At 41.8% G+C, this 17258-nt stretch overlaps 1 protein-coding gene across 2 annotated transcripts in view; it reads left to right on the top strand.

The window, feature by feature from the left end:
• The window catches only part of ESR2 (estrogen receptor 2), a 55386-nt gene that overhangs the window by 21967 nt on the left and 16161 nt on the right, over nucleotides 1-17258 (top strand). Inside the window, exons 4-6 of one of the 2 annotated variants that reach the window (XM_046009432.1) lie at nucleotides 2644-2943; nucleotides 5207-5345; nucleotides 11426-11559. In XM_046009432.1, coding sequence (XP_045865388.1) covers nucleotides 2644-2943; nucleotides 5207-5345; nucleotides 11426-11559 — 573 coding nt within the window. The remainder of the gene's footprint in view (nucleotides 1-2643; nucleotides 2944-5206; nucleotides 5346-11425; nucleotides 11560-17258) is intronic. The other variant, XM_046009433.1, reaches the window with a different exon arrangement.

The raw sequence follows: 17258 nt of genomic DNA, 5'->3' as shown, positions 1-17258 counted from the left end.
TTGAAGAATATAACATGAAATATCAATATGAAATGATACAAACATACATAAAATTCCAAATAGATTTGAACCCCAAAAGGGCTTAAAGAAGATACAAGAAAATATTTATATATCTTGATGTGAAACAAAAGACAGATTTGACTGTACACTAAACCTTCTTAGGACAGGAGATACCATGAGTCAAGTTAACAGCTATCTAATGAGACAAATATGGCACATAACAAAAGTTATCTGTAGTTACTAGATAAACTTTATAGGTTATTAGGCAGGAAAAGGGGAAAAGAAACAAATTGGTGATATACCAGTAAAAGAAATACAAAGTATGGCAAATATATTAGTCAACCTCACTACTAATTAAAAGAATACAAAGTAAAATGAGATTGTTTAGTCACTTGTCAGATTAGCAAAGATTAGAAGTGACTTTTTAAAAAAGATTTTATTTATGTATTTGACAGATATCACAAGTAGGCAGAGAGGCAGGTGTTGGGGGGGGGGCGCAGGGAGAAGCAGGCTCCCCACTCGAGCAGAGAGCCCAATGCAGGGCTCAATCCCAGGACCCTGAGATCATGACCTGAGCCAAAGGCAGAGGCTTAACCCAGTGAGGTTCCCCTAGAAATGACTTTTATTGCCCAATGGTGTTATGAAAAAATAGGAAGCTCCTTAAAGTATTGTCTGTATTATCAATTTTAAAATAGTTTTAGAAGGTAACCTATTAATATGTATCAAAATCTTAAGTGTGTATATTCCTTGGTTCGGCAGCTTGACTTCTTTGAGTTTATTTTTGGGAATGAATTAGATGTGTGTACAAAGATACATTTTCATTGTACTATGAGTACCAGCAAAGAAATTAGGACTAATCTAGATTTCCATTGATAGGGGACTTTATTATTATTATTTTTATTTAACAGAGATCACAAGTAGACAGAGAGGCAGGCAGAGAGAGAGAGAGGGGGAAGCAGGCTCCCTGCTGAGCAGAGAGCCCGATGCGGGGCTCGATCCCAGGACCCTACCCTGGGATCATGACCTGAGCTGAAGGCAGAGGCTTTAACCCACTGAGCACCCAGGCATCCCAACAGGGACACTTTAGATAAAGTGATGCTATCTTCATAAAACAGAATGCTGCATAGATTTTTAAATTGTATAATGATACACTTTTAGTCAAAAGAAAAAGGTTAAAAATAATGTATATATACTGTGACCCAAATTTTGCATATAAAATATGCCAAACTGAAAGGATTTATACCAAATTTTGTACTCTTCTATATTTTTCAGATTTTTTAAAAATTTATTACTTGAAGGGGCGCTTGGGTGGCTCAGTCATTAAGCATCTGCCTTTGGCTCAGGTTATGATACCAGGGTCATGGTATCACTGGGATTGAGCCCTGCATTGGGTTCCCTGCTCAGTGGGAAGGCAACTTCTTCCTCTCCCACTCCCTCTGTTTGTGTTCCCTCTCTCACTGTCTCTCTGTCAAATAAATTTTATTTTTTTTTAAAGATTTTATTTATTTATTTGACAGAGATCACAAGTAGACAGAGAGGCAGGCAGGCAGAGAGAGAGAGAGGGAAGCAGGCTCGCTGCCGAGCAGAGAGCCCGATGCGGGACTCGATCCCAGGACCCTGAGATCATGACTTGAGCCGAAGGCAGTGGCTTAACCCACTGAGCCACCCAGGCACCCCAAATTTTAAAAAAATTATTACGTAAAATATATTTATTTGTGCAAATATGAAAAAAGAATGCATATGTTTTCATGTGTATGTGTATACACACATATGTGCATATAAACATTTTAAGAATGTATTATAAGAGTATATTATTTCAGGGACGCCTGGGTGGCTCAGTGGGTTAAGCCGCTGCCTTCAGCTCGGGTCATGTTTCCAGGGTCCTGGGATCGAGTCCCGCATGGTCTCCTTGCTCGGCAGGGAGCCTGCTTCTCTCTCCACCTCTGCCTGCCTGTGTGCTCTCTCTCTCTCTCCTTCTCTCTGACAAATAAATAAAATAAAGTATTTTTAAAAAAAAGAGTATATTATTTGATAACTGTTTGGAAATATCAATATTCCATTCCTAACTTTTCCCCATCTTTTGTCTCAAGAATATTCCTAGGGGCACCTGGGTGGCTAAGTGGGTTAAAGTCTCTGCCTTCAGCTCAGGTCATGATTTCAGGGTCCTGGGATCGAGTCCCACATGGGGCTCTCTGCTCAGCGGGGAGCCTGCTTCCCCCTCTCTCTCTGCCTGCCTCTCTGCCCACTTGTGATCTGTCTGTCAAATAAATAAATAAAATCTTTTAAAAAATTTTTAAAAAGAATATTCCTAATTCTGTGGTTTGGTTACTGAGATATGTCAGTGCTCTTTAAAAGAGAAATAGATTTAGTATCCATAGGTGATCTTGAAATGGAGAGTTTAAGTTCATTTGGGCTATTGTTCCTAAAAAGTTGTATTTTGACTTTGTTAAAATAGACACAAATGTAATAATCTTTGGTACTTGCCCCATAGGTTCCAGGAAATAAGTCAGGCTTCTGTTCTAACACACATTGTGAGGCTGGGCCCAGGTCATTACCTCACTCTTGACCTGGCGACTCAGGGAACTTGAATGTTGGGTTGGGGAAACCACAGGAAACTACTGTGTTATCATCTCTCCGGTTTAGGCTCCCGGAGAGAAAGGTGTGGGTACCGTGTTATGCGAAGGCAGAAAAGTTCCGACGAGCAGCTGCACTGCCTGAGCAAACCCAAGAAAAATGGCGGACATGTGACCCGCGTGAAGGAGCTGCTGCTGAGCGCCCTGAGCCCGGAGCAGCTGGTGCTCACGCTCCTGGAGGCAGAGCCGCCCCATGTGCTCGTGAGCCGCCCCAGCATGCCCTTCACCGAGGCCTCCATGATGATGTCCCTGACCAAGCTGGCCGACAAGGAGCTGGTGCACATGATTGGCTGGGCCAAGAAAATTCCAGGTAGGGCTTTCCAGATGTTAGCTTTTCATTTATGGAAGAAAGGCCTGCTCCTAACATTTGTAGGGCAGGAGTACAAAATGGAGGTCTACACAAATGATGTCTGGGTGTGTAACAGTTTGAAAGCTTGATTTATAATCTTATGAAATATGTTCTCTCTTCCTTGTCCACACCCCATCCTCCGCGGCCACATCTCCTACCCACACTAGCCTGTTGGACACCTCATGCTGAGATGTGGTCTGAGGGTGGGCACAAGAAAAAAACCCACCCAGACTCTCGAAGTGGGCCCAAAGTGGCCATTTGGGCAAGAAATTCTAGGGGCAGGCCAGCTTGTGATATATGCCTGAAACACTGCCTTGTGCTACAATTACCACCTCATTATCATTTGAACTGGTGTTTCTGTGAAAGTGAATCTAGAATTCTAACACAGAATGGCAGCAGCCCATCCCCGGACAGGGCTTCTCCATGTGAATATTTACAGTCATCTAGGAAATGAGGTGTCAGTCCAGGTTCTAAGCAACTAGGGACAGTTCCCATGGCCGGCAGGCTGCAACTGCTTTAGGCAAAGTGTAAAGTCTGGGAGCTGCTGAGAAGCTCAGTGGGGAGGAGTCGAGGGTAAAGAGCTGTGGGAACCCAGGCCTGGTGTAATAGTATCTCTTGGGTCATTTGTTGACTTGTGCCCAATCCTTCTGAGCTTCCTGAGGATCTCCTGGTGTCTAGTTTTGTTTTGATAGTCTAGATCTTCCCCTTAGCTGGAATTCTGTTATTTTCCCTGCTCTTTTCATAGGAGACAATACTGATGGGTCTTCTTCTAGCTGTCGTGTTACACGTATACCAAACGCTGGTTTTCACGACCCCACGTGGAGAGTGGTGGTGAAATTAACAGTCATTGAAAACCATGTAGCTTCTTTGTGCCCTAACAAAACTGAATTCCTGAGCCGCTTTAGTCCTTCTTCAAGCCTGGTGTTGTAAAAAAATTTTCAGAAAATTTAGGCATAGTGTAAAGGTGTGATTTTTCTTTCCTCTCTTAATGGGTATTGTCATTTTCCAAAATTAAAAAAAATAGTAAAATATCACTTAACCTTGATCTTGTTGAATATCTGCAAATATAAGAAGCCTAATGTCCCATGGGCAGGCTTCTTGTCTGTAACTGCAGGCAAGATTGGCACATGTACGCGTGTTAGGACAGTGTGCAATTTTGGAGGAGGACTGAGCCGTCTTGCCCTTCGTGATTCCCTCCATTCAGTTCTCCTTTGTGCACACCAGCATTATACTACTCACAGGTTTGTACCACGTGTGCTTCCTGAGCTGTGGTCCCCTCATCTGTAAAACAAGGATGCTGCAAGAGATTACCTGCGGGCATTCTCAGAGGGTAGTCATTGTTACTCCCCTTTCTTCTGTAACAAAATTGACTTAAAAGGAGATTAGCTAGGATGAGGCTGAGCCAGGATCGTAAGCAGAGTCCGCTGCCCTCCTGGGCGGTGTTCGGTTAGTTTTTATATTACCCGGCCTTCTCTTCTTATCATGATTGTGGAGGAAGCACCAGTGATCTCCTCTTTGCTTTTAAAGTGCTCACCTCCCTCGAGATCACCTGTTTCTTTCCGATGTTTGGACCAATCCATGTTGTTAGGCTTTCAAGCTCTTGGGACCTGCTTCAATTGTTACATTTGCTTTTCAGGATAGAGTAGCCTAGAGATAGCACTCCTACTCAGAAGAATGATTCTAACACTGAAATTTTAAGCAATTGGAGATCTCTTTCATCTGAAGCCTTGACTTTCTGCAGGGGCTGGTGCTGGTCTCCCTGCGTGTCCTGCATTCCCCTCCCCCCCACCCCATCCCTTTACCCCTTCCAGCCCCTCTTGTGGACTGGGCCAGACAGGCAGCCTCTGGCTGGCAGCTGACTCTTATCTTTCTCAGCAGTGAAGAGGAATTTTTAAAATGTAACTAAAAATGATCTGTTCCAGCTTTCTGTTCATCCCTAGCATTTGTCTGGGGAGCTATAGCCCCGGTAACCGTCCTTTATAAATCTTAAATGGAATAGATTCATCCCTAGAAGGCCTCCAAGGCTGGACAGTGTGAGACTGCCTAGCCTGAGTTCAGAATTTCCTTCCTTAGGTCAGCATTTAACCACATCTTTAAAATATTGAGTGTTTCCCTGTATTGCTTGTGTTTTCAATAGCTTGTTAAACCTTGCCCTTCTGTTTTCACAGAAACAGGGAATTGAGGAGGAGAGTGGGTATGTCTCATAGCCTCTTGCTTTCCTCAGGCTTTGTGGAGCTCAGCCTCTACGACCAAGTGCGCCTCCTGGAGAGCTGCTGGATGGAGGTCCTAATGGTGGGGCTGATGTGGCGCTCCATTGACCACCCGGGCAAGCTCATCTTTGCCCCCGACCTCGTTCTGGACAGGTGAGAAAAAAACCATCGTGTTTCTTCTCTGACCTGTTTGAGTCCTGGGTCCCGTAATTAAAATCTCATATCTAGAGGGGGAACTAAGAGGTTGATAAAATCATGAGCTCCTTCCCCAGGTCAAAAGCCGGGGAAGGAGAGCATGGGTCCCAGAGCTCAGTGTCCTGTGACTCATTTTTAGCTGTGGTGCGGCGGCCTTTATAGGCCAGACCATAACGGGGCCTATATCTTGTAGAATAGGTGGCCACTAAATGTACAAGTCAAACATGTTTAACACGTCAACATGTTAAAATGTACAATTTTAACACAGATTTGTCTGTGTTAAAAATTGTATTTTCAGTTTATAATTTTAAATTGTCCTGCTGTTCAGTTTCCACTTATAGGGACCATGTCTATCTCTGTCTAGATAGGTGATAAGATTCTTACAAATCTGCAAAGCTTATTTCAATGTGCTTTTGACTTATAAGTGCATATACTCTGTAGCATTATTGACAATAGCAGCGGACGGGACGGTTCTTAAAACCAGTGAAAGGTAATGGAAATTGGGGAATCATAGTGCCGGTGCCGTCACTCGATTGCATTTTGTTTTCTTTTAAAGATGGCACAGGAAAGGAACCCATTTTTAATTGACTCAGGTGAACTGTTCATGGAGGAAAAGCTAGAATAGACAACACTCAAAATTTTAGTTCAAAATATAGAACTCTTTCTTGTTATACATTTGAGCAGGTTGAAAATCTTGATGGAAATTGAGCTCCACATTCCTTACCTTGAAAAAGTTCTCCTGTAGGATGTTCAGTCACATTTGATTCTGTGCATGGAGTAGAAGGATGCCATTATACGGTTCGAGAGCATCCGCGCCCAACCCTTGGTATCACATCCTTGGATCATCAGAAGACCCCTATGCACATATTACACCACTAAAAAGTGATAACCCCAAGGTTTAACACCCGTTCTGTGCCTTGTCGTGGATGACAACATTGACAACGAGCACTGTTCCAAGTAACATAGGTGTTTTGGTGGAGAGCAGGGCCTGTGGCAAGAGGTAGAGCTTGGGCTGTGGCTCGGGAGGGAGCAAACCCAGATGCTAAACCATAGAAGAAGGTTCTGGAAGTCCAGACCCTTCAGTAGCAATCAGAATAGCCAAATTATTGGCTTGTGTGTGCCAGGCACCATCTTAAGCACTTGGTGTGTTAACTCATTTCATCATCGTAAGCGCCCTGTCTGAGTCGGTGCCATTATCCCTATTCTTCGGATATGGAAATGTTGGGGTCGGGTAATTGGCCTGCAGGTAGAGAGTAGTAGGTGGTGGATCTGGACTTGGGGGCTGTGAAGTCCATGTTCTTAATATAACAGTAGTTCTCTGTACGACAGGACATGCCTCTCAGTGGGATAGAGAACTAGGAGGGGAAACAGGAGGCTGATAGGCAAAGTGACTTTCTACCTTATTCTTTTATCTTAGAACAACTCTATTTTACTCTCTGCCCACTTCACAAACCTACCCCTCCTGCTTTCATCGAAGATCCAGATCTGTGTTGCAAGGCAGGCTGAAAAGCCAGCACCCAGCCAAGCCATTACTCTCATTCATTCACTCATTATGTTACATTGGTGTTCAAATGAAGACACACACACACACACACACACACACACACACACACAAATATACACATATAATTCTCTTAGAACTTAGTACTAGGAAGAAGTTTCATCCCTTGAATCAGTACATTTGCAGACACTGGAATTAAGTTATTTTTTGTCTTGATTTCTAAATTGATGCCACATTTAATGTTTATGTTCAGTGACTCCTTCATTCCTGGTTTTTAGGAGAATTAACTCTCCTCTTTGTTTGGGTTCTTTAATTCCTATAAGTTTAAGTTACTGTAAAGGGACACACATCCTGGACAAATGTTAGGCCTACCTTTTGGTTAAGTGATAGAAGAAAAAAAGTAATTTTTCTTACAAATTATTTTAATAGACTCACAGTCCCTTTTAAAGATTTTATTTATTTATACTTACTTACCTGAGAGAGAGCACAGGGGAAGGAGCAGAGAGAAAGGGACAAGGAGACTCCATGCAGAGTGTGGAACCCAACGCGGGGCCTGAACCTATGACTCTGAGATCCCTACCTGAGCTGAAATCAAGAGTTGGATACTTAACTGACTGAGCCATCCAGACTCCCCTCCCATTACTCTATAAATATTTGAAAGTATCGTGTCGTAAGGCATACAGATGTATATATCTGAGTATTGGAGTCTCTGCAGTTTTAAGTGCCTTGACATTGAGCGGGCATTTTTGGTACCTGTCATGGTTATTTTTTCTTGCAATCTCTGGTATTGCCAACACATAAACTCAGTGAAGTCAAGAATTTCAAGTCTAAGACAGTTCAGTTCCTTCGTGCATGTATAATATAGATGAATATTGTTTTATGTGAACATGTGTTTCTGGGGGGTTGCCTATCCAACAATGCTCCAAGTGTTCCTTATTCAAAAAGTCAGAGATTACACATCATAAAGTATTACGAGGTTTTTCTGCAACATGAATAAATAATTTTCACAGTACTTGAAAATCTTTTGGCAGATTGTCCTATCAGTTCCATCCAGTGGTGGTGTGACCGTAGAAGGTATGAATACAACTAAATTAGCTCGCTGTGCAGATGGAGATAATAATTGCTGTTGTCCTGCATTCTTGTTGAGGCTTCTGTAGTGAGAAAACTTGAACCTACTCCGGATGAGAGGAAATTCCGGTCACCTTAGCTTATTTCTAAACAAGGTGGTTCTTCTCTCTGTAACCACTGGAGTCAAAAATTCATGTGGGGATATGCCACAGAATCTGAGCTTCTTCTTGCTTAAAAAAATCATATACGCTAAGACATGTATGTCCTTGGCGTCAGCAGGAAACTGTCTATTGTTGCATGTCATTAAAAAGAGGGCGTTTGGATCTGGGCTTGGACCCCATTGTGGACATTAATGGAATTCCATGGAATCATATTGTAAATGTACTGAGTTTTGCATTCCCATTAGTGAAGTGTGTGTTGAATTTCAAGACACCCAAAGAATTTTCACTTTAAAATTTTCGTTTCCCTTTTTGTATGTAGGGAATTTTCATATCAGTTTAATATTTAAGTCTTCTCCATGTGTTAAGCCAGGAGCTCGTCCTGCCCAACCCTAGTGCCCTCCCCCTGCCCAGAAGTGAACTACTTCTGTGTGTGTGGTCTACACACGCCTACATGTGTGCTGCCAGCGATATATATGTAGGTACAAAATAGTGCACCCAGAGCAACGTTCACTTGTTCAACGTTTTGTCCTTAATATAGAACAGAATCACTTTCTTTTATAAAGTAGTCATTAGCACATAATTAGACATTCCACCTGTACTTACTATTTTATTTTTGCTTAGCCCTAGTTTCTGGACAAATGTTGCGCAAAAGTAAGCTTCTATGAGTGGTTGGGTTTGATTATAGATTGTTTCGATATTTTAACATTCAAATCATATGTCCTCTCTCTTTAATTCAGATCTTTTAATCTTATCCTAATTTCTTATTCCAAATTCCATTTCATTCCATAGTTATGAAGTAAGTATAATAGATGTCATTAATATATTATTTAAAAGCCCTTCCTCTATAGAACTCATTTCAGGCATAATTTTATTAGGGTATCATTTATGAGGTATTATACCTTATTTCCTGTATTTCCCACTTATTTCCTAAAAAATGTATTTAGTTTCCCCAGCCTGTGAATTGAATAAAAATATCCTAACCATGCTACTCCTTGACTGAAATGGTTGGCTGGCAGCTGCTAAGAAAAGCAAACAGCCTTAGTTCTTTAGAATTACTTTTTCCATAAGGTACACATGTTCTAATTACTGTGGGTTTTGGCAATTCTCAGGGCTTAGAAAGCTCTGGAATATAAACTTTCCCTCCATTTAAAAAATATGAATCTGCATTGAACATGGCATGTTGTAAAGACAATTATCATATGGTTTCACTTACTTGTGGAACATAAGGAATTGCATGGAGGACATTGGGAGAAGGAAGGGAAAAATGAAGGGGGGAAAATCAGAGGGGAAGACAAACCATGAGAGACGAAGGGCATCAGGAAACAAACTGAGGGTTTTAGAGGGGAGAGGGACGAGGGGATAGATGAGCCTGGTGATGGGTATTAAGGGGGGCACGGACTGCATGGAGCACTGGGTGTTATACGCAAATAGTGAATCATGGACCACTACATCCAAAACTAATGATGTACTGTATGGTGACTAACATAATAAAAAAAATTATAATAAAAAATAAAATGGCATGCATTTCAATGAGGAAATGATACAAATTTCAACATGCAGGGATGTGTTTTTAGGTATAAGTGGCAACCTCTGCAAAATAGGATTGATTTCAGATGAATGGTCTTAGACTATCTGGGGAGTGACATGACCCCACCTCTGACTGAGTCTCACAGAATAATAAAGAGTCAAACTATTAAACAATCAATGCAGGACTTGGTGGGCTTTTAATTTATTCCCAGAGAATATATACTTTTTTTGAGATTTTATTTTTAAGTAATCTCTATACCTACTAGGGGGCTCGAACTTGCAACCCTGAGATCAAGAGTCGCATGTTCTACAGGTTGAGCCAGCCAAGTGCTCCTCCCAACCTCAAGATATTTTAGAACCAAATTTTCTTGATGTCCAATGTCCTCAAGCCCAGCAATGACAGATTTCAATAATTAATCGTCCATAAGCACAGTGATTTGATTATGTGGCATTGGTGTTTTATCACTTAACCTGTGCATTTTCAGAAAGCCTCAGGTCATTGCAGAAGCTAACATGTTTGTTTGGAACTCACAGTGTGCTTGCTGGTAGCTTTGTGTAGGTGAGTCTTGGGGGGGTGGGTCTGAATGCTATGGGACACGGGATCCTGGCAAGCTGCTGCCCTCACAGAGAATCCAGTGGCAAAGGCTGCCCCAGCCTTGGTGGGTCCCACTGGTGTCCATGCATTTGAGTTCCACGGAGACCCTTTCCCCAGCTGCCGCCATCATCGGAAATGTCCTGGCTTGGGGCTGGGGGAAGGAAGAAGGGGAGCAGCCGGTTCTCTGAAGATCTCAGGTCCCCTTCAGGGGCTGCGGGGGAGACTAAAGATGAAACTCGAAGACACCCACTGCTGCCAGGCTCCCCTTCATCCTTCATGGCAGGTGTCGAGAAGCAGATGGAAGTTTCATGGCGAAACCATCTAACTGCTTGTCAAGGGCTTCCAGTGACTACGACTGATGATAATAGAAGGTTTTTGGGGAGCAGCAAGGCAGAATAATGTGTGTCTGGCTGGAGTGAATTGAAGCTGGTATTTTCTAAATACAGTTCAAGTAATTTCCTTCAAAAGTGTGCATAAAAAATCATTTCTATGAATGTTCAAAAGAATTTTGATTATATGGTTCAAAGTTTGTCTAAAACTTTTGCTTAAAAATAATCTTTGGCAAGTGAAAAATGTTCATGTCTCCCTCTCAGCCTTCCTTTCCTCCTTCTAATCTGTCTTCTCAAATTGTGATTTCTTTGTGTATCAGACTAGCTTTTTTTCAAGTTATGTTCAACGTCTCTTAGTTGCCCCACCGGTTTCTAAATGACTGCCAGGGAGTGAGTTAAGCCCTAGATGTAAAGGGTTGTTTCTTCTTAGGGCATTTGCTCTGGTAACTCTCATTAGCGCTTCAGAGTCTTCTAAGGGGAATATAGAATGTCCCATTTTAGTAGTATGTGTCTTAACTCTGGCTGGTTGGCTGAAATGGTTTAGATCGAAAACAATCAATAGAAGTGGTATTCCGTTAAAACATTTGGTGAACGGGTAGAAGGGAAGTGTATTTTCAATGCACGTTTTGCCTAAATAGTATTTATTCCAAGTTTGTTTTTGGAATTTAGAGAAAGTTCCCTGTCCTCTTTATATGAAGATAATTCTAGTAATTTCATATCATTGGAGGTGCTTTCATTACCATTTTGTTAAAGGGCGTACAAGATGAAATTTGAGATTAACAAGAAAATACTCCTTATTGCTTTTAATGGTTGTTTAGTGCTGCATGTTTCTTAAATTTCCAAATGAACTTTTGTAGGGATGAGGGGAAATGCGTAGAAGGAATTCTGGAAATCTTCGACATGCTCTTGGCAACAACTTCAAGGTTCCGTGAGTTAAAACTCCAACACAAAGAGTATCTCTGTGTCAAGGCCATGGTCCTCCTCAACTCCAGTAAGTAGTCACACAGCTGGTCTGTGTTTTATGGGGGAGAGTTGCTGTTTCTAGAACTGGCATGGCGTGAAGAACAGTATTGAACTATTTTATTGAAGAAGGGGGAAATGGCTTTCTTTCTGACTTCTGTTTCATTTTATAGGGATTGAAAGTGTAGTTAACATTTGGTAACTTGAATATAAATTATTCTTTGACTGAATTACTGGCAGTAATTTAAAAAGTGGCCCAAGCCACTGCTGGAAAGGGAAAAAAATGAACTTTAAAATACTTACTTTGCAGCCTTTGTTCATCATTTATACAGGCATTGTACGTGGTTGACGTTCACTTATATTTACTGCTTTACTTTTACAAACTAATTCATTCGTTGGTTTCATTTATTCATTTGGTAAAGACATTGAAGATACAGTCCTGCCTCCCAGCGTAAGGAGGGAGGGATGCGTGATTTAATAGAGTGTGTAGGGAGGACTGTGGGGAAGCAAGGGAGGGTGGGGAGGGAGCACGTGGTCAGGGCGGGGCAGTCGTTCTGCCTTTCTGCAGGTGGTGCAGTAGAAGAGCAGAGGGAGGGGCGCACATTTGAGAAGAGCCCCGCCGTGCCAGAGATTATGCTGCACACCCTAGGAGAGGTGCAGATGGGAGTGTCATGGACAGATAGGTGGTCCATCAAGGTCCCTCTGGCTGCCATGTGAAGGATTGGCTGGAGAGGGGAGAGACAGGGGCAGGCCCCCGGGACAGTGAGAGCCTGAACTGACTTGGTGCGCAGGACCCTGAAGGAAGGGCCTGAGGCGGGAAATAAGAGAAAGGTTGAAAGTACCATGGGTGTTGTAGCTTTCCTGCTCTTTTCTTATGTAAGTAATCCCTGGTTATTGTAAACATTCAAACAAGAAAAACACATATAAGGAAGAAAAAAAATCACCAGATTCTCCCCTGTGTCTGGGCAAAATAACCACCATAACTTTGATGACCAATCTTTATTTATTTATTTATTTAAGATTTCATTTTTAAAGATTTTATTTATTTGACAGAGCGAGGGAGCACAAGCAGGCAGAGCGGCAGAGGGAGAGGGAGAAGCAGGCTCCCCACAGAGCAGGGAGTCCGATGTGAGGCTCAATCCCAGGACCCTGGGATCATGACCTGAGCTGAAGGTAGTCACTTAACCAGCTGAGCCACCCAGGCACCCTGGTGACCAATCGCAAACAGCTCTCTGTAGATAGGCAGCTCTTGACAGATGTAGGTAAGTAGATAGGTAGATAGAGATGGGTTGGTAGGTAGGTATGTCGATAGATGTATGTATGTATATAGACATATAGAGAGAGACATCCAGGCACACACAAGCTTATACGTGTCATTTTACATAAACAGCATAGCATTTTTTATTGTTACTTGTGATAAAAAATTATAAAGACTTTGACCCTTGCTTGACCCTTCTACCCCAACACCAAGCAGCTAATCTTGCAGGAGGATGGACTTTATACCTTCTTCCATCCTCTAATAATCTTTTAAAATAATACCTCACCTTCAAAATCCACAAAGATAAGCTCCCCCCCCATTTAAAAAATTGGGATATGTAATATCCAAATACTTCTCTGTGTCTTGCTTTTTTGCTTTTCAAAATGCTGTGAAATACCTTCAGGTCGACTAGGAGACATATAACTCAATCTTTGAGTGAGGACGTTGTCTAAATTGTTCAACCATTTATTGTTGGACCGTTACATAATTACAGTGTTGTTGTTGTTGTTATAAACATTGCTGCAATAAATGTGGTGCTGTTTTGTACACATTTCTAAGTTTCTATGTAGTGTTCATGCTGTTCAGTTTACTGTCTCACCTGCTATTTGGTCCAGCTGCTATCCCTGGTGGTAATTGCTTTGCTACTTACTCTTGTTGGTTTCTTTCTTTCTGAAATAATATGATATGCAAGTTTGAATCCTCAACTGAGACTTAGAGCTAACTTCATTCCAACATCATCTGGGGCCTTTCCTATCTAGATTTTATCTCACCTTAGAACTTTCGTGTTTGAAATAATAGGGATCTGTGGGATCGTATTATGCTATTTTATTTTAAATCTGCCAGCGCAGTAGTTCCTGAGGCTAAAGCTCAGTGCCGAACCTGCGGCCATGTTCTGGGGCCAGCTGACCTCTCCTTCTGTAGCCTATACCTTTCTGCGTGTCTAACACCCCACGTATTCTTGGACGTTGGCACTAGATTTGATGGGAGGGGAAAGGGAAACCTATAGAGCAGTGCTTCTCAAGCTATTTGTGGTGAAGCATCAAGTTTCTTTTTCTTTTTAAATTTCTAAATTATTATAGGCAGTTACTTTGATAAAATATAATAAAAATAAATTACTAGAAAAAATAAAAGTGCAAAGTACAAGGCTAGCTTTTTGTTATTACATTAAATTGATTTAAAATTATTATGCCAATTGCTGTAAGAGTTTCCCAATGTTGACCCTCAATTTCTACTTATCTCTGTGGACTGGTAACACTTTGAGTAGCCCTGGTGTAGAGCATGGAGATAGATGGCTGGCTCTGGGGTAACTCTTGACAGACGGGGAAGTCGGGGAACAAGGAATCTGAAGATCATGCGAGGTACAGAGATCCTGTAGACAACCTTTGGGTACTGCTGAATTGGGTTTTACTCTGGCCCTACCTGTCTGACAGGACATTTTCCCTAAACCCAATACACTCTCAGCATCAGCTCAGGAAAACAATCTGTGACTAGACACGGTCAATTGTTGGACAAATGAAAATTGTAGGGAAAGCCAGGAGGACTTCTTACATGCTCTGGGACTTCTGGCACCTTCTTGACATTTGTTACCATTCACCTTTTACAACATCATACAAGGGCCCAGCTTACCTCAGAGATTAAGGGGATGTGCATGGAGAAAAATGTCCCGCTGAGACATCTGCAAGTGATCTTGGAAGAAAATCAGCTTTTCCTGATCTTTTTGAACCCACCTACAGACCTTGCCGCCCGTGTGTGCTGCCGTGTCTGCCGGTGTTAAAGGGGGATTTGCTTGAAAATTGCATTCCCGTCTTGGCCCAGGAAGATCATCAGATGCCGGGTTATGGGGCTTCTCTTACTTGCAGAAATAATTTAGAACTCTTTTCTCTGCAGCAAAGCGCTCCTTGGAAAGCCATTTGCTTCTTGTTACAACACTTTGCAGTGTAAAGCCTTGTGTTTGGCAAGGCTCCTTACCTTAGTTCTGAGACATCATATTGTGTTGTTGTGAAAGCGAGAAGCATCATCTGTGCCAATGGGAAAGACTAAGGCTACGGCGTTTCTCCTGCAGCGTCTGACAGAACTGCTGTATTAGGAGAATTACAGAGGGTGAGTCAGGCATGTGAGGTAATTACCACTTGTGGTGGTAAATTGAGTGGAATTTGTTTACAGTAAATCTCCATTTAGGAAATCTTCTTTTAACAAAGTTCCCTTCCCCCTTGGTAGTCGTTAACAGTTGCCAAATGGGTTTAGGAAGATGGGATTCTGTTTCTATTGGAAAATTTCCATTGTCAGGAGGAAAGAGGGGTCTTTTCTGTGCTAGATTTTAGGCAATTTGAGGGTAGAGGTGGTTTTTTGTTCTGGAGGATTTGTAGCATTACATTAGAAATAGGGACAGAATCTACTTTCCCACCTTAGAGAAAAACAAGAAAAACAAGGGAATGTACAAAGTAGACATTGGACATTGAACAACAAACCACACAGGACAGGATCCCCAAGAGAAGGGACACGAACAAAAGTGAACCCTTTATCATCTAGCTTACTACATAGAGCCAACGTCCAGGTTCCATAGGGGAATGTAAGCCAAATAGACGCCTGTGGTCTCTCTACCCTGGGGAGACAGAGTCGTGAATTTGGGGAAGCCAACGCAGCTGGGATTTGCAGGGGAGGAGACTACTGGCGAGGGAAGAGTTGGACGGAGAGGCTTTGCGGAACTGTAGCAGATGCCCTTCAAGTCTTCAGCTGAGTACTAATCTCATGCTTATAAAGACACTTAACCAAGGACAGAGAAAGAGCCATCAGAAAGGAGCAGACAGAATAATCCCTAGCATATACACAGGGCCAGGAGTAGTTCATGTTCTCACAAACGGAGGAAAAACCTTGTAATATACTGGACACTGGGTATAGTGCCCAAAGCTTCGTTGAGTCAGGAGTGAGGTAAACCTTGCCCTAGACTGAAGGCTGCCCTGGTCCTACCAAACACAACTTAAAAGCATGCCTGAAGGATCAGACTCATTGTCAAGTAACTTAACTGCATCACAGAACAAAGTTCAAGAAAATTTAGAAGAATACAAGGATATCCAGTACGCAACGAGGTAAAACTTGCAATGTCTTATAGCCAGTCAGAAGTTAGCAAGCCTGCAGAGAAGCAGAAAACATGACCTATAGTGAGGAGAAAAACCAGTAAATGAGAAGAGACCCCCAAAATGATACAGGTGATAAAATTAGTAGACAAGCACATTAAAACAATAGTAACAATAATTACTATAACTACTTTCCATAAGTCTAAGAGGTGGAGGAAACCATGCGTGATTTAGAGGAAACATGGAAAATATGAAACACAAACGGAACTTTTAGATGTGAAAATTCTGTCTCCATGGAGCTTATATCTGTGTTATAAGGTGGAAAAGGGACAGTAAAATATCCTCCAGACTGAGAAAGCACTTTGAGACCAACAAGCAGTCCAAACCACTCCATACCATTTACACAGTTTTATTTACAGGAACTTACTGATGGAGGACTTGGGCAGTTGGACAATCCAGACAGTACACAGCTACTCTCTACCCCTGTTGTCTGCCAAGCCTGGACTGTATTCCCCAGTTTATATAGAGTGAGGGACATGGTGGTCAGGTCACAGGGTAGTTTTCTAAAGTGAGACCATCTGTGCGCCAGAGGATCGCTACTAATTTTCTAAAGTGTTGCCTTTTCTTTAGGGACTATCTGAACTAGACTTTCTGCATAGCAGTCAGTGCTTACATTAACCTCCATGGGCCCTGGAGCAGGTAGCCCCGAGGGAGGTCATTGTCCAGGCATGAACAAGATGGAGGACCAAAGATGGAGTCCGTATTGTCAGTGCTTATACAATCTGATTACACAAAGCAGAAGAATAGATTAGTGGATGCGAAGTCATAGCAATAAAAACTTTCAAAACAGATTGGAAAGAAAAATGTTTAAAAAGTGAACAGCACTAGTGAGCTGTGGGACAACTGTAGTTATTAATATACGTGAATTTGGAATCTCTCATGGGGGGGCTATAGAAGAATACTTGAAACAATGGTTGCAAATGTTCCAATTTTTTTTACATGGATCAATATACCTTTATTTCCCCCTTATTTTTAAATTTTGAAATAATTTTAGACTTACATAAAAGTTCCAAAAATAGTACAGAAAGTTCACATATACTTTTTATTTATCCTTTCCTAAACTTGCATAACCATAGTACAATTATTAAAACAAATAAATTAGCATTGGACGATACTGTTAACTAATAAGTCCTTACTCAGATTTTACCAGTTTTACCACTAATGTTCTTTTTCAATTCCAGGAATCCATCTAGGATCCCATAATGCATTTAATTGCTGTGTCTCCTTAGTGTCACCCAATCTGTGACAGCTCTTCACTCTGTCTTTATGAACTTGACACTTTTGATTGAGTAGTAGTCAGTTATTTTGTAGAACATCTTTCAATTTGGTTTGCCTAAT

This window comes from Meles meles, chromosome 6 (assembly GCF_922984935.1).
Source record: "Meles meles chromosome 6, mMelMel3.1 paternal haplotype, whole genome shotgun sequence".
NCBI classification, from domain to species: domain Eukaryota; kingdom Metazoa; phylum Chordata; class Mammalia; order Carnivora; family Mustelidae; genus Meles; species Meles meles.
The sequence above is the reverse complement of the archived record's forward strand: the minus strand, read 5'-3'. Positions and strand labels throughout refer to the sequence as shown.